This window comes from Tamandua tetradactyla, chromosome 7, assembly GCF_023851605.1.
Source record: "Tamandua tetradactyla isolate mTamTet1 chromosome 7, mTamTet1.pri, whole genome shotgun sequence".
NCBI classification, from domain to species: Eukaryota; Metazoa; Chordata; class Mammalia; order Pilosa; family Myrmecophagidae; genus Tamandua; species Tamandua tetradactyla.
Genome location: NC_135333.1, coordinates 111468581 through 111496416, shown reverse-complemented (window position 1 = coordinate 111496416; position 27836 = coordinate 111468581). Strand labels below are relative to the sequence as shown.

The 27836-nt window shown below is 34.7% G+C and overlaps 2 protein-coding genes across 7 annotated transcripts in view; one reads left to right on the top strand and one right to left on the bottom strand.

Moving 5' to 3' along the window:
* LARP4 (La ribonucleoprotein 4) overlaps positions 1–25768 on the bottom strand; it is a 98934-nt gene extending 73166 nt beyond the window's left edge. The window contains exons 1-4 of one of the 5 annotated variants that reach the window (XM_077170875.1): positions 25615–25768; positions 23838–24182; positions 5526–5673; positions 4770–4925 (exon numbers count right to left, since the gene is read on the bottom strand). In XM_077170875.1, the coding sequence (XP_077026990.1) occupies positions 4770–4925; positions 5526–5673; positions 23838–23849 (316 nt within the window). In that variant the 5' untranslated portion in view covers positions 23850–24182; positions 25615–25768. Of the gene's footprint in view, positions 1–4769; positions 4926–5525; positions 5674–22474; positions 22638–22659; positions 22838–23837; positions 24183–25614 lie in introns of those variants that run through there. The other 4 variants (XM_077170876.1, XM_077170872.1, XM_077170874.1 and 1 more) reach the window with 4 other exon arrangements.
* The window catches only part of FAM186A (family with sequence similarity 186 member A), a 127242-nt gene continuing 125026 nt past the window's right edge, over positions 25621–27836 (top strand). The window contains exon 1 of one of the 2 annotated variants that reach the window (XM_077170864.1): positions 25621–26189. In XM_077170864.1, the coding sequence (XP_077026979.1) occupies positions 25998–26189 (192 nt within the window). In that variant the 5' untranslated portion in view covers positions 25621–25997. The remainder of the gene's footprint in view (positions 26190–27836) is intronic. The other variant, XM_077170866.1, reaches the window with a different exon arrangement.

Genomic DNA, 27836 nt, shown 5'->3' with positions numbered 1-27836 from the left:
TATTATCGTTTTATTTCTTTTTCTGTCATCTTTTCATTTCTTTTTCTAAATCGATGCAAATGTTATAAGAAATGATGAATATGCAACTATGTGATGATATTAAGAATTACTGATTGTATATGTAGAATGGAATGATATCTAAATGTTTTGTTAATTTTTTTTAATAAAAAAAAGTTAAAAAAAAAGATCTTATAGTAACCATTTTAAAACTTCAAGTTCTGTGTGAGACTAAGGAAGAGATGTTTATTTTGTGCAAAATTTTATTTTGGGTAGTACATTTCCTAAATTAATTTGTATGGTCAGTTTAGTTGAACACCATAAGTACATGGAATCTTGTACTTCCATGGCATGGGATTCCAGGGCATGAGATTTTGTTGGTATTTCCAGGTTACTGTGATGCCCCGATAAATCCCAGGGTAATTTGGACAGTGTATATGTAAGTACTTACAAAGTCCCCTTGGGGTAATGGGAAGAAAGGAGGAAATATTCAACTTTCTTATGTGGAGAATTTCTGATATTCTCGCAAGTCGTGGGGGCAACCAAATCAATAGGCTGAGCCCTTGATCTTGGGGTTTGTCCCTGTGATACTTATCCCTGCAAATGACAGGTTAAGCCTACTTAAAATTAGGCCTAAGAGTCACCCTCAGAGAACCTCTTTCGTTACTCAGATGTGGCTTCTCTTTTTAAGCCAACTCAGCAGGTGAACTTTCTACCCTCCCTCCTACATGGGACATGACACCCAGGGGTGTAAATCTTCCTGGCAAGATGGGGCAGAAAGCCCAGGATAAACTGGGACCTGGCATCAAAAGATTGGGAAAGTCTTCTTGACCAAAAAGGGGAAGAGAGAAATGAGACAAAATAAAGTTTCAGTGGCTGAGAAATTTCAAATAGAGTCGAGAGGTTATCCTGGAGGTTATTCTTATGCATTATACAGATATCCTTTTTTAATTTATAGTGTATTGGAATGGCCAGAAGGAAGTACCAGAAACTGTAGAACTGAGTTCCAGTAGCCTAGATTCTTGAAGGCACTAGTATAAAGATATGACATTTACAATGTGACTGTGTGATTGTGAAAACCTTGTGTCTGGTGCTCTTTGTGTCCAAATTCAGAGTATGGATAGATAAGTAAAAAATATGGATAAAAAATTATCCATAATAGGGGGACAAAGGGTAAAATAAACTGGGTAGATGGAAATACTAGTGGTCAACGAAAGGGAAGGGTAAGCTGTATGGAATGCATGAGTTTTTTCTTTTTCTTTTTTATTTCTTTTTCTAGAATGACGCAAATGTTCTTAAAAAAAAACTCAACAACAGGGCGGGCAGCCATGGCTCAGTGGCAGAGTTCTCGCCTGCCATGCCAGAGACCTGGGTTCGTTTTCCAGAGCCTGCCCGTGTGGAAAAAGAAAACAACAAAAAAACCAAAAAAGCTCAACAACAAACAGATAACTCAATTATAAAATAGGCAAAAGACATGGATAGACACTATTCTCAAAGGCGAAAAAGTATATTAAAAGATGCTCAACATCACTAGCTATCCGGGAAATACAAATCAAAATCACAATGAGATATCATTTCACAACTACTAGAGTGCCCATTATAAAAAAAAAAAACCCAGAAAACTATAAGTGCTGAAGAGGATGTGGAAAAACAGGTACACTTATTTACTGTTTGAGGGAATGAATGGTGCAGCCACTAAGGCACGCAGTTTGGCAGTTTCTTAGGAAGCTAAATTTAGAACTGCCATATGGTCTGGCAATCCTGTTACTAGGAATATACTCAAAGAATTAAAACTAGGGACACAAATAAATATTTACACATCAATGTTTATAGCAACATTATTCAAGATTGTCAAAGGATGGAAACAGCCTATATGTCCACCAATTGATGAGTGGATAAACAAAAAACATACAATGGAATATTATGCAGCTGCAACAAGAAGGAATGAAGTCACGCAATGTGTATGAACCCTGAGGATTTTAGGTTGAGCGAAATAAGCCGGTAACAAAAAGGATACATGTTGTATGGTCTCACTAATATGAACTAATTATAATGAGCAAACTCAGGGAGTTAAATTGAGAGTATAAATTATCAGGAGATAGAAAAAGTGTAGAGATTAGGCAAATGATGTCTCAGGAGTACAGAGTACTTAATAAGGTTGATGTAAATATTTGGAAATGGATAGCACAATATTTTGTGATGGGAGCACAATAACATAAGCGTAATTACAAAGCTGAGTGTGAGTATGGTTGAAGGGGAAGGCTAGAGTCATGTATATTGTCAGAAGGAAAGCTAAAGAATAAAACCTGTGAATGCATAACACAGCAAAATCTATAGATGATGATGACTGTGGTTAATTGTACAAATATATGAAAGTTCTTACATGAACTAGAACAAACGTACATCACTATTACAAGTTGTCAGTAATAGGGGGGTATATGCGATAAAATACAATTAATGCAAACTAAGGTCTATAGCTGAAAGTAACACTATAATATTTTTTCATTAATTATAACAAAGGCACCATACCAAAGTTAAATGTTAATAATACAGAATATAGGATTTTTTTTGGAAGTGAGAATGTTCTCATATTCTTTGTGGTGGTGAATGCATAACTATGTAATTATACCAAGAGCCACTAACTGTACACCTAAGATGGATTATATGATGTGTGAATAAAATTGTTAAAAAAACCAAACACTAAGTCACAATGGTATACCATTTCATACCCAATGGAATGGCTAACTACAAGAAAACAGAAAATTACAAGTGTTGGAGAGGATGTGGAGAAATACGAACACTCAACTCTTGTTGATAGAAATGTAAAATGGAGCAGCTACTGTGGAAGATAGTTTGGCAATTCCTTGGCAAATTAGGTAGAATTACCATATGGCCAAGCAATCCCACTTCTAGGTATATATCCAAAATAAATGAAAACAGGGACTTGGACACTGTGCACAGTATTCATGGAGGCATTATTTATGATTGTCAAAAGATGGAAGCAAACCAAGTGTCAATCAAAAGGTGAATGGATAAAATCTTCAATGGAATATTATTCAGCCTTAAAAAGGAACGAAGTCCTGATACATGTGACAACATAGATGAACCCTGAAGACTTCATGTTGAGTAAATACTACAGATACAAAAGGACAAATATTGTATGATCTCACTGCTTTGAAACAATTTGAATAAGCAAATTCATAGTCAGCAACCAGAATACAGGTTACCAGGGACCTGGGTGGGGGTACAGAATGGGGAATTAATGTTTAATTGGTATAGAATTTCTGTTTGCGGTGATGGAAAAGGTTTCGTAATGGATGGTGAGGATTTAGCTTAATATTGTAAATATAATTAATGTTACTTAAATATTTGAAAGTGATTAAAAGGGGCAATTTACATTGCCAGAATAAAATTTTTAAGGAAAAAAAAATAGGACTGTTCAACACAAATAGTGAATCCTAATGTAAACTATAGACTATAGTTAACAGAATAATTATAACATTATTGCTCCACGAACTGTAACAAGGGTACTACACTAATGCAGTGTGTTAATAGGGAAAACTGTGTGTGTGTGGGGGGGGTGCTGGTATATGGGAACTGTATATTCTCTGCATTCTTCTGGAAACTATAACTTCTCTATTTTTAAAAATTATTTTAAAAGCGTATATAAAGATATTTTTTTTCTACAGCTATATATATGTAGTCCTTCTAATACGAAACAGCAAACTCATGAAAATACTGATTGCTACAACACTTAAACCAACTGCACAATGAAAGTGGCTAGTGCTCAGTTATATTGTGATCATGGGTAGGAAGTAGAACGCAGCACCCCTAAGTTATTATATGGAAATATTACACCCCCTTTCAGATATTAATATACAAGTCAGCAGAACCTAAAAACTAGTCCATGTTATGATAAATGAAGAAATTGAGGACAAGTGTTATACACCTTGACTGAAGTCACAGAGCTACTTAAAAGCAGAAATATAAATACCTACTTCCTATTACACTTACTTTTCAAAGAGACCCTTTAGAAACAAAGTGAAAACAAAGTTAAGTAGGGTCTGTGGATCACTTTTGCTTCCTTTTAAATTTCATCTATTTAAAATCCAAGTGACAGGCGGGCGGTGGTAGCTCAGCAGGCAGAGTTCTTGCCTGCCAAGCCAGAGACCCGGGTTTGGTTCCGGGTGCCCGACTATGCAAAAAAAAAAAAAAAAATCCAAGTGACTAAGTTATGCATGTTGACTAAATGCAAGTGAAAAATAACATTTCACATCTTGAACCACAAATAGCCCAAGTTTTAAATATAACCTTTTCCTCAAAAACTGATCCATGCAATTTCATATTTATAAAGGTACTTCAACTCTGGCAAAAGTGACAGAAACACTGAGAGAACTTGTATTATACCTACCTAACTGACTGAGAAACCTTGACCTCAAAAGATTGTAGTTTTATTCTCAGTAATTTTGACTGCTTTTTTCCTATTATCTTCAATTTTATACCTTCCTTTAATAGAATACTTAAAGTAAACTTTGTTTGTAAATTACAAATTTAATATTTGGGTATCTGAAAACAGTATTTATAACAAACACCTATCATTATAATAACTAAATTTTCTTTTTAAATAAGAAAACTGATCAATGCCACAGGTTAAGTAAGCACTGTATTATAAAGAACTCAGTAATGCGGATACCAAAACAATGATAAAGTACGAGAGGGAAAAAAGCTAGCATACTGAATTCTTAGTTTATCAATAAATCTATAAAGTTTACCAGAAACGTCATATATTTGGTAATTCAGATCTTCTGGTCCTAAAATCATTCCATCAGTTGATTCTTCAATGCCTGTAGTATTTCTTGTGGTTTCACAAGATGAGGAATACATTACTTCATATTCCTTACACATATCATCAGAAAGCTCTGTATTACCTGTATTATAGAAAACAAACTGAAAGTAAATAGGAATTCTTTAAAATCCTATGTTCAGGAATCTGGGGCACTGCATCTTCTGTAACAAGATTTCTAAGGATTCTATCAGTTGGGAAAATGTCCCAATTGTTTTAAGAGTTTCCTCTTCAAGAGATAAGTCTTGGCCATTATGCATAAGTTAAAATATTAATAACCTACATATCAGACTTCTCCGCACACTTTATACATGGAATTCTCAGAAAAATCCTATCATTTTGTAATTATTATTTGTTTTACAGATTAGGAAACAAGCACAGAGAAGCTGTCATTCACACAAGGTAAAACAGTGAGCAAATAACAGAGCCAATGATAGTAGCTCAAAACTCATTTATAAAGACCATATTATTATACATGGGTTAGATTCGAGATCCAAAGATACAGCTACTACATACGAAATCAGGGACAACCCAATCAAACTGAATATAAATGAGAACAGTATATAAACTACACATTACAAATTTATAAATGTAATCAATCAAACAATAAAATAATGTATCCCAAAGTTTTATAAAAAGTTTTAACCAAAATGTGATTTGTTCTGATCAAATTTTTAGGACTTACCCTCAGAATGAGACCCTGAAGTGGCTGCTGTTTCATGCCAAGAGCTTTCAGTTCCATGAGTTACTGGAGCGGCATCACTACTTCCAGGAGGAATTTCTTGCCATACTTTGGCATTAGGATTTAAACCAGTTCCTTTAGATGTTACCTGCTAAATAATCAAAGGATTGAGCTGTACATTTAAAAAGTCAATGCACTAAAAATATAAATTTAGCTTTACCATTACTAAAATGTCAAAACTAAAAAGCTATTAACAGTACTAATAAAAAATAAAATTAAGAAAACTCCCAGGTTAACGAACTTAACTAAGGTGACACTGAATAGAAAGTGATACACCACATTTTTCCCATTAAGATTTTTTAAGTGTTTGTGACCAAGTTGAAAATATAAATCTTTAAGTAGATGAACTTGAAAACATTTCTACGTCAAATTTAGCTATCTATACATTTAAAAATATATTCCCATGAAATACTATTAATAAAGAAATATTCCTTTTCCCAACCTACTTGCAAATGTCATAAAAATGTATTTAACTTTTCATGTATCTTTGAAATTAATATATTTGTGTATTTTTGGATTATTGAGAGGAATTTTCCAGAGAGAGAGAGAAAGTATGTGTGTTGCCAACTAAGCTGTGATAGAGAACTTTTGAGTCCCTGAAATCATTCAACCAGTGGAAATTTTACCCCAAGTAAAAACAGGTATTTGCTTTACATTGGAGTGCCTTTTTCCATTTATCCTGACAAAGTATATTCCTGAGTATTTAACATATTGCCATTTAAAGTGATCTTTTGCTTACATTATCTAATCACAAACCAGGTGATTAGCAGAAATGGTGAAAAGGTGAAACGGTGAAAAGCAGAAATGAAGAATGGTGTGGGCAGAAGGGAATAGTATAAAGAAGTCAGAGAGACAATGAAAGAAATTGGGAGGGAGTGGGATGCACAAATACTTGTCTCACTCATTCAATCAAACAAGAGTCCTTTTCAAGTACAATAATGACCATTCTAAAAGTTCACACTCTCCGTAAAGTTACTTTGAATTGTCTTCTCAGACCTAGCCACCTGCCCTGGGTGGCAGGCACCAGAAGGTGGATCCAAAAGGCAGGGAATTAACTGAAGATCATGACCTGTAGATACCAGTTTAGCTTTCATTAAAAATAACTGGCACATACTAAGTCATTTTTCAGGATAATGTGACAATTCTTTCTATCGGGAGGGGGTTTCTACTACTGACCCTGACTCAGGGAGTTAAATTAAAAAAATCAACCTTTAAGATCATCAGCACCCAAACATGGCCAACCAGAGGAGGCCCAGGTGGGCAGAACTGCAGGCACCCCACAGAGCTGCTGAATGAAGACTGAGCTTCAGGGAGGCCTAACTGCTCCCTACAATTGTGTCCCACAAAATCTCTTTTAAGCTTCTTACTTTTTTTTTTAAAGTTTTTTATTAAAAAATCTTCATACACATAGTCCATACATAGTGTACAATCAATTGGTCACAATATCATCACACAGTTGTGTATCCATCACCATGACTATTATTAGAATAACTGCATCACTCCAGAAAAAGAAATAAAAAGAAAAAAGAGAAACTTTATATATCCCATAACCCTTATCCCTTCCTAATTGGGTATTTCAATCTACCCAATAAAAAACTGATTTTTAACGTGAGTTTCTCTGAGTGAGATTCAATACACTACAACTAACATGGTTTACAGGACATGTGTGAACCAATGAAACAATATTGTTTATTTACATGCTACTGCTTGCCACATTGCCTTTTATCAATTCAAAGCAAAGGTTTGGAAACCAAATCTGGGAGAAAGGAGGATAGACAATATGTCCTTTTTTATGATATGATTCATTCATATCTTGGAAGTAAGGGCAGGGTCCTTGAAATGGTGATGGTATTAGGAAGTATTTTATCACTGACACTGTTTAGCACTGCCAAGCATAAGATAATAAAAAAGCATGACTTTTAGTCAGTTTTAGTATTAGTTTTAAAATTCTCTATGGACAACAACAGATCCTCACTGCCTGCGCCAAGGCAGTACTTTCCCATCACCCTAACCTGTCCTGGTAGGTTACTGTTCTGGAAGCAAGTTAGTGAGTGTGATTTGTGAATTTAAATGCAGCTTAATCTCTGACTGATGGCAAAGGAGAACTATGAGGATAGTCTAGCCCTCTTGCCATGCCGTAGGAACAGTATTTAACTAGAGCACTTTTAATAGAGGGAAACTTATCTACATACTCTGTTCTGCTACTGCCTCAATTCTCAGAAATACCAGTTATGCCCCTGTCCAAAAAAATGGAAGACAGTAAGAATATAGCTCTCAGTGAATCAGCTCAAACTTCAAATTTTGATAAATACAGCAAAAAAATCTGAAATGCATTTAGTGAATAAGCTCTATTCTTGAAAAAAATACAGTGAGAGGGTCATATATCTGTGAGAAATACTCCTAACTCACAGATTGTCATGTAGAGTTGTGTACAGCTTTAGTAAGACAAACAGGGATTGTTATTTCAAGGTAGTTAATAATTACTACCTTAATATAACATACAACAGTTAAATGTTCAGGCTCTACAATCACACGAATTCAAAACCGGATGATGTTGGAAAATTTTCTTAACTCATCTGAGCATCAATTTTTTCAACTATAAATTGAGGTAAGAGTGTCTTGTTTAAAGAATCAAATTACATAATGCCAGAATCCATATCCCTTTTATAAAGCATGTTGCTTTTAAATGGAGACAGTTCTGTGGTCTCACCCTTAAAAGTGTACCACAGGAGACACCTAAGACTCAGAGTCGGAATTCTGCAACTCTAACATTCAGCATTGCTACATACAACACTGTTAAAGAAACTGAAAAAGAAACGAAGTTTCAATTACAGATAAGAAGGCAGTCTGGTTCCAGACTAAAGTAAATCAGGATATAGGATAAAGGATGACAATGTTACAGACAATGACTATATACTTACTGTATGAGACTAAAGGAAGAGAGGTTTATTTTGACCCAAACCTAAATTTTCTATAGCACATAATTTAACTCAACTTGTCTGGACAGTTCATTTAAATAACCCAAACACAGGGAGCCCAGAATGGAACTGAGGGCGTGTAATTTTATAGAGCTTAATGTAATACCAGAATACATGCCAGAGTACGTTGGACAGATAATTAAAAAGTTTTGGAAGCACAGTACAACAGTGGCTCAGTGGCAGATTTCTCGCCTGCCATGCCAGATACCTGGTTTGATTCCTGGAGCCCGCTCATGCCAAAAAAAAAAAAAAAAAAGTATTGGCAAAATCCCTTGAGAAACTGGAGAAAAAATATGAAGCTATTAAACTTTACCACAGGGGAAAACTCGGATATTGTTTCAAATGTTAGGGACTTTCAGGTCACTAGGTCAAGCCTTTGATCTTGAGGCTTACTTTTGTGAAGCTTATTTCTGAAGCAGAGTAACTAAGCCTACCTATAGTTTTGCCTAAGAGTTACTTTCAGAAAAACTTTTTGCTGCTCAGATGTGGCCCTTCTCTCTCTAGGCACAACTCTGCAAGTAAAATCTTTACACCCCCCCCCCCCCCCCCCCCCCGCCACCAGGCCCCATATGGGACACGACATCCAGGGGTGAAAGTCTCCCTGGCAACATGGGACATCACTTCCGGGAATGAGCCTGGCCCTGGCCCTGCAGGAATGACAACACCTTCCTGATCAAAAGCAGGAAAAGAATGTAAGAAAATAAGGTATCAGTGGCTAAGAGGGTTCAAATAGAGTAGAGAGGCTATTCTGGAGGTTACTCTATAGCAAGTTTCAGCTAGATATTGCTAATTAACATGGTTTGCCAACCCCCAACCAAAACCATTACTGTTAACCCTAAAGAACACCTAGGGCTCTATCGGAGATCCTACAAAAGCTGCACGCACTAAGATTACTTTCCAGAAACCTACAACCTAGAACAGATGGTTCCTTGACCAGGTTAGTCCTAAAACCCAAAGAGGCCAGTATCTTCAAGAACACCAACTAGTTCCATTCCCCTATCCCATACTGTCAACACCCCTTTCCAACACGAAAAAGTTAGAACGGGCATAGCACAAATACCCCTAAAGATTACAAGAAGGATCAAAGGAGAAGGACGAGTTATAACAAGACTACAGGATTCAACAAATGAGTATGACTGCTGAACAGTTATGGTGATTATACTATGATGGCAATGAAAACCAACTTTGAAGCAACAGATGAAATCACAAAAGAGACAACTATAGAATACAAAACTGTGCAACAACAACAACAAAAAGCAAAAAGAAGAAAACAAGACTAGAAAAATATTTGCAAATGTGATAGAAGATATGTTACATACATTGGTAAGAAAAAGCCCTTGACAATTAAGTACCAAGAATACAAAAATAAATTTCAAAAAATAAACATATATGCACAAAAATACGAATATAAAGTACATTTAATGCTTAATAAATTAGCAAAACATTTAAAAAACAATTCCCACACTGACATAAAATTTGCAAGCTCATTCTTTACTGGAGACCACATAAAGTGGTGCAATTCATATTCGTACACGTTAGTGTTATTAATAAGCAGCAAGAAATGGAAATAATGCAAAGTCAAACATACAAGGAACAAAAGAAATTATGATATACTCACTAGGTAAAAAATTACACAGCCATTCAAAATTATATAAATATAACATTACCACATTTAATCAACCTAAAGGGGCACTATACTAATATATCTCAAAGGAAAAAAAGCTGTTCATTAAACTACGACACAAAGTTATTAAGACGAATCCCAACTTTCAGAGTAGTTAATAGGTGCAAAAATGTGCTCAATGAAACATGGAAACTATCGAAATGGAAAAGTGATTTCACATAATAGAGTGAAAAAAATATAAAACACCCCAATGACAAAGGCAAATGTGTTAGCATTTCTGTGGACAACGCACTCAACTGTACAGAATGCTTGAAATGTATCATCTCATCTGCATCTTCAAACAATGCATCAAGTAAGTACTTTATGCCCCTTTAACAGATTACGACCATTATATAATAGAGGCACAGAGAAATAATATATTCAATTGACAGGGATTATACGTGAATTTAAAATTCAAATCCCAATTGCCTAATTCCAGAAACAGAGTATTAACAATGATTATAACTCAGATTATTACAACTGTAAAGAGCAACAAGGCATATGGATATGGTCTGGAAGGGAAGATGATCTACTACAAGAAGCAGACCATGGATTTAGTTATAATTTGGTACCCAACATAACTTGTGGCTAGTTTTCTCAAGAAAAACCTCTCCCCCTCCTATCTGGAGCCAAGGTTAATAAAACTGACGATTTCCTTTTTTCTGGGGAAGCTTGAAACATTTTCAGGTATATTTAATTCACAATATTTCCAGAAAAAGGAGTACCTACAGTTCGCCTTAATTAAGCAAAACAAAAGCATAATTCAACAATTGAGAGGTAGCTACAGCATAAAAGAAAAAAATGAGAACAAAATTAACTTTAGTTCCTATCCTGTCATCCAACAATATGAATCATAGGCCCCAGCCAGGTTCCTTATCTTTAAAAACATAATGCCTAATTATCAAAATTACTTACAGTTTCCATACACCTTGGGCATCAAATTTATTTAGGTCACTCTTCGTTCCTTCTTGTTATTTGTACATACCTCTATTTTGCTACCACTATAAGAGTTTATTCAAATATGTGTTCTTCTCAACTAGACAGCGGGCTCAAGAAAGGTAGAAACTAGATTTCCATGACTTTTATTTTCCAGCTATTAACATAAACTAGGCAGAGGGTAGACCCTCAACTATTTGAATGGAAACAGTAGAGGGATATGTGCAAAAAAGGAGTTAATTTTGACAACTGTATTTGCCCTTCTGAGGTCCTAGATCAACAAGAGTCGATAAAATCTTTTTTTCTCATGTGGCCTGAATTTAAAATGAAACGCTTCTATGATGATATGCTTTTTGGCTTTTGGTTTCAGGGCTGCTAAAAGCTTTCACAACATCAAAACCAATAAAAACGCTCAACCCAGTAGGGGAGCAAACGCATCATTGAAGTAACACCATGAATAACCATAGCAACATCTTGGCTTAGAGATGTTAATTCACGACTACCTCATAGCATAATTAGTTCAGGGAAAAAAACAGCTTTCTTACACTCCCACCAGGACAGGTATCAAGGTATAATTTAAAAACTGTAAGCGGCAATCTCTGAAGGCAAGTCATCTTTATATTTGACACTTATAGACATGCAAACAGTGTTTGCTGTACTAAAAATAATACTGATATAGAGTTCTAATAGTCACTATTATTAACTGAAAACAAAAGAATCCACTCTGGTTAAATTAAGCAGAAAGGTAATTTATTAAAGGATAGTGTCACTGCAAAAAAGCTTATGAAGCGCCGACTGATTAACAAGAAAGGCACAAACAAGTAAAAAGACAATTCACAGCAGTAAGTACACAAAAAGCTAACGAATATGGAAAAAAAACGTTCAATCTTAGAAGTCACTGAAGAAACACAAACAAGTCAATTATTTCATTTTAACTGATACAGTGAATTTTTAAAAATAAGAATGCCTGATGGTGACAAAGATGCAATTGGGCACTTTTAAAAACTGCTATAGTCTTTTTTTATGTCTTTTTTAAAATGCAAATTTATGGAGATATATTCACACACCATATAATTCATCCAAAGTATACAATCAACAGCTCCTGTATCATCACACAGTTATGTGTTTATCACAATAAATTTTGTATCATTTTCATTACTTAAAAAAAAAAGAAAAAAGAAAACCCAAAGCATCCCATACCCCTAAGCCTTCCTTATTCTTTTTAAAGTTTTATTCTCACACCACACAATTCGTCCTAAGTGTACAATAAATGGCTCTTGGTATGATCATATAGTTATGCACTCCCCACTATGGTTAATAAAACATTTTCATTTCTTCTAAAGGAAAAAAATCCTATAACCCTTATATCCCTATATTAGTGACATTTAGTTTTGGTATAGTGCCTTTGTTACCATTAATCAAGAATATTAGAATGTTATCGTTAACTGTAGACCTAAGTTTACACAGTCCCAGTTTTTATCCTCCAGTTTTCCTTCTGGTGACATACACAACTCTAGCATTCTACTTTCAACCATACTTATACTCAGCTTTATTAATTACACTTACAAGTATTATGCTACCATTACACAGTATTGTGCTATCCATTTTCAAACCTTTACAAACAACCTTATTGAACATTTTGTACTCCTTAAGCATTGATTGCCCAATCTCAGCACTCTTTCTATTTTCTGATAACTTAGTTCATACTATAGAGAGACCATATGATATGTCTTTTTGTTTCTAGTTCATTTCACTCAACATTATGTCCTCAAAGTTCATTCACATTGCTGCATGCCTTATGACTTCATTCCTTTCTACAGCCACACAACAGTCCAACTTATATATACATGATTTTGCGTTTCTGCTCATCAGTCACTGGACTCTTGGACTGCCTCCATCCATTGGTAAAATAATGCCACCATATACATCAGTGTGCAAATGTCCATTCACATCCTTGCTTACAATTCTTCCAAGTATGTACCCAGTAACATGACTACGTGATAATATGGCAATACTATACTTAGCTTCCTGAGGAACGGGTATAACCTTTTGAAAAGCAATGTGTTGGTATTGACATCAACTTTAAAATGCTCGTTCTTTGACCTACTGCAGTGAATTTTAGCCTAAGGGTTTTATATACAACAATTATTTAAGAAAAAAATCAGAAACTGAAAATGTCCAGCAAAAGTTCCGGTATTTTTTTGAGGAGCAAATGATCTTTAAAATGATACTACAATAATGAATCTGATAAGTCTAACAAAGTCTAATTTCTCCACTTAAATTCTAGATAACCAAGTCTGACTCACCTTTTGACCAAGATTTAATAATGTCCTTGAATACAATCCTTATCTCTTCCATCGCAGAATTAGAAGCCCTCTGAGGTTACTTAAACAGGTGATTAAGCTGTCTATTTTAGTCTAGAGATGGACTGACTTTTAATAAGGGGATTTATTTAGTTAAAAATTATAGTTCTTTAGAGGAAAGGCAGCTAACTTTCATAAGGTTCTCTGTTACATGGGAAGGAACACGGTGACATTTGTTGGCCTTCTCTCCTAGCTTCTGGGTTCCAACAGCTTTCCCCAGGGCAAGCATTTCCAAATGTCTGAGCTGCTTGGGTTGCCTGGGCTGCTGGAGGTGCCTGAGCTACTTGAATTGCTGAGTGCCGAGATGAGGTATGCTAAGCTGCTTGGACTGTCAGTGTGTTTCATTGTCTTCTGACCTCTCTCTTTTAAGCCTCCAGCTAATTAAATTAAACCTCACTCATTGTGGAAGGCACTCCCCTTAGTCCACTGCAAATGTAATCAGCCATAGATCAATTTCAAATACAGATGATTTAAGACCACAGAAACATAACAAACAGGGCATTATCACCTGGTCAAGTAGACAGCTGAATCTCATATGACACTGTCTATTAAAGCATCTACACAGTATTGGTGCATTCTGGAACTACCTGTAGTCATACATACAACACAAGCACAAATACATTTCTTTTTTATTATTATTATTTATTTTTTTATTTTTTTACATGGGTAAGCACCGGGAATCGAATCCAGGTCCTCTGGCATGGCAGGCAAGCATTCTTGCCTGCTGAGCCACTGTGGCCGGCCTCCACAAATACATTCTTAACCACAAAAATATTTCAAACTGTCAGTCCACAAAATTGACATATCAACCACCATTCCTATTTCTAAGCAATATGTCTTTCCTTAATAAGCCATAAACAGTCCTGATTATTTCAGAACCATCAAATCTTTTGCCCATTTTATGCCAATTCCTATCTGAGATGAGATACAAAATGAAAGGTAAAAATGTAAACAATTTCCAAGGAAAATGATATCTGTCATAAGAGACAGCAGTTTTAAGCTAACAGAACCAAAAATTAGAAAAAAAGTCCAGCATAAACATGGTGAAACCATCTCTTTTGTTCATTATCTCCCTATCTTGTATTTTACTTATTTACTATCAGAAACAGAAATCCCATGCCACTTAACCCCATAAATGCTGAAAAACAGAAGTGAAGTATATAAATTGATTAAATTCATTTGTCCTATGGCCAATCATCCAGGTTTACTTTTTACATCTCCAGATTTAGAAAATAACAACATGATACACCTCTTTCAGCACAGTCACCAGATGTTTCAAGAGTATTTTATGACAAAAAAAGAAAAGCGGGAATTCTTCATCTAATCTGACAAAGATAATAACTGACATTCATGAAACAATTCATCTTCAAAACAATCTCACTTAACTAAGTCCTATTATCACCCACATTTTAAAGATTAAGAGGAAAAGTTACTTTACCTGATAAAAGTAACCTGCCCAAGTTCATATAGCTAATAAAATAGAACTAGGATTGGAACAAAGGTGTTCAGTCTGGAGTCCATGCTCTTAGCCACTACAATACAGTTACCTTAGAGAAAACTTTAAGATGAGTTACATGCTACATAATAAGTATATTATAAATCTCTCCAAGTCAAATGGTCCCCAGCTCTAGTTTTGCCTAGTGGCTAATGATCCTGGAGAAATGAATTCAGAAAACAACCACAAGATAAGACTTAGTATCCTGAGGGCAGAAGTCCAGATCTGCAATGATTTCTATCTTAGGGCCAAAGTACATTTAACTTTCAGTTAAAAAAAAAAAAAGTAATATTCACAGTAGCATATTCAATAAAATTCATCTTCTATTTTGTCTGCAAGTTGCACAATGGCAATGACCTTGTCTATGGCATATTGTTCTCTCTAGTACACAGGAAGCCAACAATAAATAAAATTTGAATGAATCAATGAATGAGTGCTAGATCAGTGTTTCTCAAACTTTAATATGCGTACAAGTCACTTAGGAATCTTGATAAACTGCAGATTCTGATTCAGTAGTTCAGAGTTAGGGCCAGTGAGTTTGCATTCTACATAGGCCCTGTGTGAAAGAAGCTAAGCTTGCTGCTGGTTTGGCATACTTTGAACAGTAAGGTAACTAGACCATCCATCCTAAGTCATTTCCTACAAGCTTTCCAAGTTGTCAAGCAAGAATCAGGATTTTTCCACTGAGGAAGAAAAGGTGGTCTTCTAGTACGAAAGGGAAAGATAAAAAAATAAAATATTCCCAAATAAAAACAGAGTATCCCCAAATTTTCGCTTCCTCAATCAAACAGTCTCTCATGATTGTTTTAAAAATCCTGAGGCCCCTATAGATTTGTGGCTCAAGTTTTTCTGGGGTCATCCACTACTTGTACCTATAATAAAAATCAAAATTAATAACATAATAATTACTGTAATAATCAAAATTACAGACTTTCTCTTTGAAAGTTCTCTCTCTCATATATATATATCTGAGATTCATAAACCCCCTCATTAAGGATTAAGAACCCTATTAATAGATATGTAGCATTTAAATAATTTAGATGTAGTCCTCAAACTAATGATACATTTCTTCAAACTGGTCATCTGAAAGCTAATGAATAACTACACAAATCAAGCACAAAATGCTTCAAATTTTAAATATCAATATTGAAAATCAATGTTTTTCTTAATCCTTTTCAGGAAAGGGCATTTTTTTCTTCCTAGTATATTTAGTCAAGTCAGAAAACTCTTTGTGTTACACTCAAACGTAAAAGACCAGAAATGTAAGATGAAAACCTATCTTTTATTATGCATATACAAAAACAGCATACATTTTTATAGTACCCAGAGTCCATGCTCTTAATCACTCTTGCATGCAATCTTGTATACTGTCATTGTTAAGCAATCACTGCCCTCCTTTTCTTCCCCTGCCGCCAACTCAAAAACTAGAATCTTATTTCCCTTACCTTGTTCAAATGAAACTCTTTGCCCTATAAATTTACACTTCCCATATTCAAGTCAATAAGAAATATTTTAGTACCAACTTATATACACTGTGCTGATTTAATATGGCCAAAAAATAAAAAACAAATGGACAATTCACAGAATATCCCTGATTCCTCCTGAAAATTTAAAATTTATCATACAAACAAGGACATTTTTCAGAAACATGCTGACATGTGTCCCAGAAAATAGGTGTAAACTGTTGTGTGTGCAAGGCAGAAAGGGAAGTATGGTCACCCTACCTGCTATATAGTTTACAGTATCTGTCTGGAAATGTGATATACCGGCCAACTATGTGATACGTAAAAACTGGAGTGTTTTGACTTTTGACTTTTCTGCCTTAAAGAAAATCCTTTTAATTTCCCTCAATAATAAACGTAACAGTACTTAATTAATTCCTCATTCTGGAATTTGGCTTTCTATCTGCAGTTCATAACCTACCAATAATATTTCTTTAAAGTACTCTTTTGTCTATGGTTTAGAGTCAGTACAGATATTTTCTGAACTAAAGGTTGGTTCAAGTGGCCTTGACAAGAGAACAGTGAAGATAGGAAACATTAGTATGTGAGATTTAAAAGTTACTTTTTCTTACATTTACTTACACTTTTATATTAGAAAAATTATTCTTCAAAAAAGCAAATGTAAATTGAATTTTGCATTTTGTTGTTTGTATTCCTTTGACTTGTGTATAAATGTCTTATTTTCACATATTTCAATCTTTTATCTGTCTAATAAAAAAATATTTTTAAACTAGAAAAAAAAATTTAAGTAAGATAATTAACTTGTTTGATTTGCCCAGAATCATAACAATTAGTAATATAGTCTGGGATTAGAATTCAAGAATTTATGTATCTCTTAAATTACTATCTCACAGTAATTTTTGCAATTACCAGTATTATCATAGAATTTCAATAACATTTCCAGAAATGTTTACTATAGAAACCACACATTTGTTTTTTTTGGCAAGAAACTATCTAGTGAGTACTATATACTAGACAATTCGTATCACAATAAAGTTGTGAAGATTAAATGATAGTGTATGTCAAGTCCTTACTTAAAATGTAGTCGAGGCATAATCACCACATACACAATTGAACTGCTGGAAGAAATCATTATTCTCAAATTACAGATACGAACTTGAGGATCAGAGAAGTCTCATGCCTCATAGGTCATATAGCTAAGATTCCAAATTCTTACAGAAAGTCCTAGTGCATAATGAAAAACATTTACAATGTTTTCAAGGTTGGAAACCTGTCTTGAATATTAAACTTTAAAGAAAACAAAGAATACGCGAAACATAAAGCAATAAACTATTAACACTATCAAAGTCTAAAGGTCATTTTCCATTTTCACTTAAGGATATTCAAAGAGAAAGTTAGAAATCTTTTTTTTATAATTTCACAATGATAGCTGGAACAATGAAAACTTCTTAACCTCTTCTTTCCACTCCCCTGCAGTAACAGAAACGGGTCTAAAACTACAGGGTCAAATTTTTTTTTTTTTTAAGTACTAAGGTAGAAGGCCAAAATAATGGATTTGAAATGTTAATACCTAATATTAAAAGTTATCATTTCCATTAGCTTAGAGGTTTTTATGGGGCTGGCATATAACCCAGCCAAACCCAAATATAAAATAGGTGAATATCAGTATTTCTAGTTACTGATTTTTTCATAAAATAGTAATTTGAAGCACTAGAGGGGTACTTTTACATCTTTACGTTCACTTCTGAGGATTATTCCATTTTTTTAACACACTTTAAAAATAATTTCTAGTTCATTTTCAGTCCATAATATACACTATCTGGCAATGTTTTTGACTCATTTCTATTCCGTATCCAGTTCCAATAAATTTTTTTCCAAGATCAAACTGTTCTAAAGTTGCTCAGCATTTCACTTATTAATTCTTCTTGGTAATCATTTCATGATTCATTTAGTGCATTTTCTTCCTTCAAATTATTTTTTAAAAAAGTCACTTTCAGTCAGTGATATCTAATTATCTAATAACTCCTTAGAAATACATGATTATTCTAATAGGAATAAATTATCTGAGTATTACACCTAGAATGAACTGTACAATGTTTTATATAACACTATAATATAAAATTAATGGAAAATTATTTAGACAAATATTCCACACTGTTCTAGTTTGCTAGCTGCCAGAATGCGATCGTGTTCGCCATGTGCCTTTCCAGAAGGGAGAGAAACTCTGTGTTCACCATGTGCCTTCTCACTTGAGAGAGAAACCCTGAACTTCACAGGCCTTCTTGAACCAAGGTATCTTTCCGTAGATACCTTTGACTGGACATATCTATCGACTTGTTTTAATTGGGACATTTTCTCGGCCTTAGAACTGTAAATTAGAAACTTATTAATTCCGTTTCTGGTATATTGCATTCTGGGAGCTAGCAAACTAGAGCACACTCTTATTTCAGAGTCTAAGACCAACCTAAAATTTAAAGTGTTACTGTCAAGTTTTGTGAATTATCCAAACTTTTTTTTTACTTCTTCCCACAGAACCAAACATTTGTGTCTTCCTTCAGAAGACAGGTGGAAAAAAATAATACATTAAAGTCAACACAGGTTTGTCTGGAAGATTAAACTTTAAAAAATTACATGCAAATATTACTTAATAGGATTCCTTGCTTACCTGCAGATTTCTACTGCAGTACAGCTAGGCGGTTTTGAGTTCTACTTCTAGCTTCAACATTCAGTAACTCTATAATCTTGAGCAAGTTTCTTAAACTCTGTTTCATTATTTCTAAAATGGGAATAATGGTACCCATCTCAAAGAGACTGTGAAGTTTTGCATGATTATATATATATACATGCAAAAGCACATACCATGCCTGACACGTACTAACCACAACACATGTATACCATTATTATTTTATTATTGTTGTTACCATTACTATTATCTATCCCACTAATTCCAGGTATAAATTAAGTTCGAGTCTCTTAAGAAAAACATACATAAGTAAAAGATTCTAAACACAACTACAGAGGATTAAAAATTTCAGATAAAGAAATCCTGGCAAAGATGATCCTCAAGTAACTTGGTTTCTTAACCAACTAAATTTCTTAACCTCTTTTGTGCCATGGACCTCTTCATAGTCCAATAAATTAATGGAATAATGTATGGAAAGTTTCTTAATATATAAAATATATGAAATCACAAAGTAAACCAATTACATTGAAATATAATTATCAAAATAATATTTAAAAATTTCTAATCTAGTAGTAAACATGCTTCTTTATTAATGCATTAAATAATAAGATGTTTATGTATCAAATGGAATCACGAGCATAAACAATATTTCAGGTGGTATCTCCAATAGCTGTGATATAAAAATATCTGTGATTTCTCTTGGGCTACAAAGTCACAGATACTTTGTTGCCTATACTGAAAATTAAAGAAATACAAGATTTCAATTAAAGGCTAGTGAAAATAAACATGCAAATTTTTTTTTTGTCAACCAAGTTCAGAGACAGTAATTACTGAGTTTTACCCAGGGACCCACATTAAGAACCCCTACCTTGAAAGAAAGTTGAAAAAAAAGTTTAGAGCCAGAGATTTGTGTTTTAGAAGCCACTTCAGACTCTACTACTCCTCACAGTATTTACATCTGCATGAACTTAGACATCTCACTACCAAGCTTTAGTTCCCTCATTAGAATAAGGACCAAATACTAGTTAGCAAAATGTCAAAGGACTGGTGTGGGATCTTGACTGATTTTAATACCATATATTCAGTCCCAAATATTTAATGACACTATTTTCAATAAAACTTATATGAGAGGGCGGGCCGCGGTGGCTCAGCGGGCAAAGTGCTTGCCTGCTATGCCGGAGGACCTCGGTTCGATTCCCGGCCCCAGCCCATGTAACGAAAACGGAGAAACAAAATACAATAAAAACAAGAAAATGTTTAAAAAGATGTTTCCCTTTCTTCCTCTCTTCCTTCCTTCTATCCTTCCTTCCTTCTCTCTGTCTTTCCTTTAAAAAAAAACAAAAAAAAAAAAAAAAAAAAAAACAAAAAAAAAACAAACAAAAAAAAAACTTATATGAGAAAAATTTTTAAAAATCACTCAACTTAGTATTAACATTAAAAACACAACAGTGAGTCACATATAAAATTATCAGTGGAGATAATTTTATATACTTATTTAGTCAAAGAAGTAGAATTTGTTTAACTAGGAAGTCAGAGAGGCCTGAACTGCTAAATGTCCATCCAAAATGTGGCTATTAGAATACCCTAGGTCTAAATCCCAGTTTCATTACTTTACTAGCTGTACCAATTCTGGGGAAGTTACTCAATCCCTCTATAAAATATTGCAATGCTGTTTTACAGACAAGACAGGACAGAGCTTAAATACTTAATAAATGGGGGCTATTATTAAAGTTCATATTTACAACAAAGCCAAAGGAATCAATTTGGGACTAAAAGTTTATTTTAGAATTCATACTGATATAATCAAACTTCACAATCTTTGTTTTGCCCAGCAAAACACAAATGCACTTAAAACCTGCAGCATTTATTTGTATGGCATAACCTTCATAAAATAAACTGGCACTGCCTTACCTCACATCTCATTTCTTACTACATCAAAGGAAAATAACGAGGATAAAAAACATTAAATGTTTATGATGAAGGTTGGACATACTTTTAAGGTACGCCGTGTTCTTTATTTTTTTAATTGAGAAAAATCTTCACACACACACTTTCTATGCTTGGTGCACAATCAATGGCTCACAATATTATCACAGAGTTGTGTATTCATCACCATGATTATTTTTATATTTGCATCATTCCCAAAAAAGAAATAAAAAGATAAAAGAAAAAACTCATACATATATCATACATCTTATCCCTCCCTCTTACTGACCACTAGTGTCTCCATCTACCCAAATCCGTGTCCTGCTTAAACATAATTTAAAGACTTTATATTTATCAACGACACATTGTTGGTTTAGCTAAAAAAAATTTTTAACTAAAATAATTTATTTACTTTATGCAGGAATATTTTAGTGTAAGAGGTCCCATGGCCCTCTCCCCCCACCACCCCCTCCCGGCCAAATCCACTGCAGACAACCTTCGGCTCCCCCAATCCATTACACAACCTGTAAATTCCTTCCCTCATTGAAAAGATTCTTTTTAAGGGCATAGTTAACAAATGCCAAGTTGCGAAGTTGCAGCTTTGCTGGTTTGACGTTTTCACAATGCAAGAACAATATGATCTGGAATCTACTCAAAGCCAGGCAGTCAGCTGATGCTCACTGCACACAAGAGAAAGACAGAAATAAAAGAAATTAAACTTCGTATTTGTGTAAGGCACTCGCTCACTACCTTTAAAACTAAAACAGGTTAACAGCAGACGCTTCAGTTAAGAGTAATAAAAGTATATTCTACTGCTCAAATAACAAAAAGAAAAACTGTTTTTCTCGGACTTTAAGTTTCTCTCATTCTTGAAATTTTCCTTGCAAACGGCTTTTATCGGTTCATTAAAATCAAACCCTCAACATTCTGCCACTACCTAAGTAACTTGTACAAAAGGTCAAAGCGGTGCCTTTCAAGGCTTACAAACTATTGGTGTCTCGTTCACAGTAACTCGCTTTTCACCCCCAGAACGTTCCAGAGAACCCGGAACCGGGTCCGAACAAAATTTAGGGGAGGGAGATTTTAAAAGGGCTTTCAATTTTCTTTTCAAAACACTTGCACCAAATTTCACCTCCCTCACTCCGCAGCCCCACATGTTGCTCGCCTCCCTCCCAGAGAGCCCCGCGAGGCCTCGCTTCACCCACAAGAACGCACCCACCTGATTACCCTTTTCTCCCACAGACTCCGCCCCCCACCCTACCCCCGCCTGTTTGCCTCCTTTCGGAGGTCCATATGGGACACTTTCCTCTTTCTCTGGTCCTCGGCCCACACCAGACAAACCCTCAATTCCCCACCCACAATACCTCCCCAACATCGGCCCTCACCTCCCACAGCTTCCTAAAGTGCTGTGAGAACAGAGCGGAGCTTGCAGGCCCGCACGGCCCAGGTGCTGTGTCAGCCTATCGCCGGGTTCCGCGGCGTGTACGGCCTGTAAGTCACATGGCGATGGGACCGGCCGGTGCCTCCACACTTCTCCTCTCCTCGGAGCAGGACGAGATTACCAACTCACCTCCACAAAGAGCAACATGTCTTCCTCCGCTCGGCCCAATCGTTTCCGCTGCGGCGACTCCAACTGGCTCACAGGCCCAAGCCCCAATCGCTAGGATAAGGACACTCGCTTTGCCCCTCCACCCGGCAGTGGGCCCGACTCCTCCCCCGCCGTCAGCCGCTGCAGCCTGACCCGCCCAATCCCACCTCCCTTGAAACAGCAACTGTTTCCGGCTCTAGAGAACAATTAGTTCCGGGAGAGGAGAAAGCCTTCCGCGCGCTCTGCTTTTGCATTACGTTTTCCAGCGACAGTATGGAATATACTACCATCTTCTTGCGGGTAGGCAGAGGAAGGCACCATTTATGCACGGGGGTGCATAAAAATCAACGCATTTTATCGCTTGCCAATAGTTACCTACTACAGCCCTTAAAATTCCCATTTCTGTAGTTCAAATTTCTCGCTCTGCTAAAATGCCAAGCTTATGCGAAGTATAGTGAACAATTGCTCAACCCTGCTGAAAAGGTGGCAGAAAAAAAACTAAAGGAAAGAAAAACAGTAGTAGTAAATATATTAATAGATACTGTATATTAAGTGCTTACTGTGCCCAGCACTATTATAAGTATTTTTTGTGACTTCATCTTAAAACAATCCTAATCAATAAATATAGTATCTCCCATTTTACAACCGAAGGAGCCCTTTAGGATGGTGTTTCCCTTGGACACACAAACTTTCAAGAACTTTGCTCCCGTGTTCACTAGAATCAGATACGCACATTTACTTAATAATACCTAATCTGGATAGCTTCCATATTGATGTTCTGTCATCAATTCAAGTGTAATACAATAAGAACAAAATTAATTTTTCTATTATCTACAATTAATCTTTCAGATGATCCAAATTCTTAATATCTAAGAGGATTTATCCCTCCATTACCAATTCTGTATCCTAGTTCAAACTTCCATATTTTGAAATAATCATCTCTTGATCTTTCCCACAGAAATGATTCTATTCTTTAGAATTTTTTCCTAAAATAAAAGTTTCATATTCAAGAAACTGCTATTACAATCATTTAAGACCTTCCATTCTCATCCCATATAATCTTCCACTGTTTACCTCAATTAACCCAATCTCCTTTCTCACTTAGATAAAAAATTCTTTCCACCACCAAATTGCTGATAATCATATTTATTACCACTTACCTCCAAAGCCATGGCTCAAGGTATCTTTCCTATCTGGAATTCCTTCATTTGTCAGTCAACCTTCTCTCTCCATAAAGTTTTTCCAAAGGCTCTGCTTCCCGTACATATCTTATTCATGTCCCTTGATAGCACTTGATTATTGTATTCTATGTCAAATTATTTATTTATTTATTTTATGTTTTTAGTTTCTTCACAGGAACCCTATAGTGTGTTCTTCAAAATTTAGGATAATGGCAACCGCATGGTAGTGTCTCAACAAATGCTTGTCGAATTGAAAGAGATTGAGAGGGATTTAAAAGTTTACTTTAAAAATGCTTTCATTTTCAGTTGCTGATGAATTCCATGCTGCATGAAAAATATGAGAGAGAATGCAATAATTGTAGTTTAGGTGACAAGCATTTGGCTGCTTTGTGAATGCCTACTGTGGTGAGAAGCAAAAAGAAATTAACAGAAATAAAAGTTATATAAGGATCTTATAATCTAATATTATTATCAACAATGTACTTAAATGAGTTAATTAATAATGTCAAGACATGGTGGATCATGATGGATATTTTAACCAAAGCTCACGTTTATAAAAATAAGTTTCTCCTCTGTCATTGTCCTTTCAGAATCCATTATGAATTTCCTTGAGTAAATATACTTAATTATGATTTATAGGAAAAAAAGTGTAATGTTTTATGATGGGGAAATGGCCTCTAACAATCAAAGAAAATTTTCTGGGGCCTTGAAAAGTTTCCGTAACAAGAGGAATCTGAGACTATACCGAATCCGTAAAATTTGGATCCTGAGACAAACATTAGAAAAAGAAAAATAGAGCATCTGGTTTTGAGAAGTTCACAAGCTAATAATAATAAATAGTTAAATTTCAATGAGATAAATACTAAAATAGAAATTTTACAAAGTGCTTTGGGAACACAGAGGAGAGAGTAACTTTGACAATAAGATCATAAAGAGAAGGGAAAATATTGAATTTGCTCTCTATATATTGACTGGTATTTTTAAAAAACATCAGCTTTATGGTCCCTTGCTCCCTTTCTCTGAAGGACTGAAACACATAAATTGTTTAAGTTTATAATAAGTACTCAACATAAGTTCTTGTAGAGAAATTAAGCTAAACACCCACAATTTGTATAAAGTTTAAAACCTATAAGATACTAGTATATGAATACATGCCCATGTAGTAAAACTATATAAACATGGACTAGACAAATATATCAAACTAATGATTGCTATTGCCCCTGGAAAGGACAGAGGGGAAGAAAGGAGTCTGAGGAGGAAAACAAAGGGCTTCAGCTTTATCTCTAATGCTTTCTTTTATTTAAAGATATGTGAAGCAAATATGACAACATGTTAATATTTGTTTCATTTTAGGCAGTGGACACAAGACTATTTGTTATATTATTTTCTGTACTTTTTCATATTGTTTTAGATTTTTTTAAAAAGCTACCTAGCCAACAAAACCACTCTGCCCTTTAATTACTCCTAAATCCTTTCATCTCCTCTACAATCAAAGGACCTTCCCAAAGCACCCCAACTCTTTCAGTTAGAAAGCAGCCTCTCGCGTTCCCTTCAATTTCCTAAGCCAACTACAGGTCTTTAAAGACTTCTTCGGTAAGGTTCCTTGAAAAAATAAGTAACTTGGCAGGTATAACTTCCCAAGTTACTACAAGCTTAGGAAAAGTTTAGGGGCAGCTGAGGAAGTTGTAACAAAATTATTCCATTACAGGTTTAAAAATACTTAGGCAAAACTCCAGGAAGAGAAAACGGGCATTACGTTTGATAACCTGGATCTTGATTCTAACACCTAGACTTTTAAGTTCATTGAAGCAGGGCTATATCTTCTATTTCTTTTAGCATTCCTGTTGTCTATTCTTTCCTAACCTCCCTCCCCCCTTCACCCTTCTACCATCACAGCACATGAAATGCCTATGCTACTATATGCAGTAGTAAGTAAGCACTCTTTAAAATGGACAATGGGTCTATTATGGCATCACCTGGGCTAGAATTCCAAGATTAGCAACCAGTTAATTTGCAAGATAAGCCACAATTTCTGGGAGCAGAGTGACATCTTCTAGTTTCTTAGTGGACACCTTTATTAGCTTTTGCCTTCATTCTGTGAAAAAGAAGAAATAAAAGAAAATCACCAAACTATTCAAAATGTTTATCAAAATGAAAAATGAGATAGACGGTGAATCTAAATCAGAAAAAGCAGCTGAGGATTCTACCACCAAACCAAGAGAGTCCAGAAAAGCCCAAGAGAATCCACTGAGCTCTACGATTCAGACCCCATTCTCAGTGAAGGCTGTCATCACTAGGATTGAGCAAGCGCAACTACACCGAGCTAAAGAGGTAGGTCGTGAAACAGAATTTTACAGATTGCACTTTTAAAACTTTTTATGACCAGCTACAGTTTTCTTAGAACTCCCTTTATTTTCATGATATTTGACAGTTTAGGTAACTGATTTTTTTTCTTTTTACATTTTTTATATTTTATTTTTCTTATTTTTTAGGTAACTGATTTTAAATGACAATTTCACCAGACTCTTTGGAAACCTGACCTACCTAAGTATTAAATAATTTATGCTCCAATGTGATATTAATCTCTTTCACTTTCGTATTAGAATTAATCATTCAAGCCATTTAAGAAATAAATCACATGTCCTGCTGAGTAACTGGGATACAAAAAAAAAATTAAAATCCATAGGTAATACCAATATCTAATTTTAGTCAATGGTTTTCATGTGTTCCCCACTGAGTTTTTATTGAATAGCTATTAGCAAGAAGGAAGTTGGATGCTTTGAATTCTAGCTCCTTTTATTTCTCCCTTTGTTTTTGAACACTTAATGTGAGAGGAATTTATTGGCCAAGAAAAATCGAAGGACAATAAGCAAAGAGCTTAAATAATTCATCAATCAAATAGACCTCAAACAATTTAGTCTATACTTTGTTCTCTTCTCTTAGACAGTCAGAATACAGGAAAATCAGTTAAGTTAGAAAAAAGGGTTAAAGAGGAAATAATTTCCTGTATTTCATGAGGGCTAAATATTGAAATTTTTTCACTCTTCACACAGAACTTACCCCTGCTCCAATTCACCACAACTAGCACCAATAACATTGAGTTATGTTTATAACATTGAGTTATAACTGTTATAACCTCAGCTTTACTGAGGTATAATTGACATACAGTAAATTGTACATTTTTAAAGTATACAAGTGAAGTTTTGAATGTATACACACACACACACACACACACACTAACTCTTTTTTTTTTATTGAGGACAACTTTTATTATTCTGGTAGGATATTATACAGATGTTGTTTCCACAAACAGAGATCCAGGAAAAAATTTAAATGGGAGAACAGAATATTTCGGTAATATTTAGCAATTTTAATGGATTTACTATAGTGACACAATAATGACTTTAATCTGTGGATTAGTCCAGAAATTCTTATCTGTGCCACCTATTAAGCTACTTATAAAGCATTTTAAGGATACACAAACTTGCTTCCCCTCAAATGTATCTGGGTAAAAATATAGTGCATTTATGCACATATGTTGAAAGCTAAAAAGAACATAATATTTTTAAAGACTATCATTCCCTGCATTATCCAAATTAACAATTTCAATGCATTGCCATTGAGTTATAATAAGATAAACAACAAATAGCATAGTATATTTTCTTTTAAAACACTGTTATAAACCAAATTACACTCTGATCATTTAGTATACTTATGATTTGGATAAATATATATCATCTGGAATTATGTTTAAATTTTCATTAATATTTATAATAAATATTTTTACAGCATGTGTAATAATTTTTACTCTCTACAAAATTCCAGCATTAGAAAAAAACAACTTCTATTTTCGTTGGAAAAAAAACAAGTAAAAATTATGCCATGTGGAAGGAATAGAGTTATGCATTTTTCTGCCAAGTATATCTAGTTCATGTTAAGAGAAAGTGGCCATTTTCTCCCAAATAAATGCTTAACTAG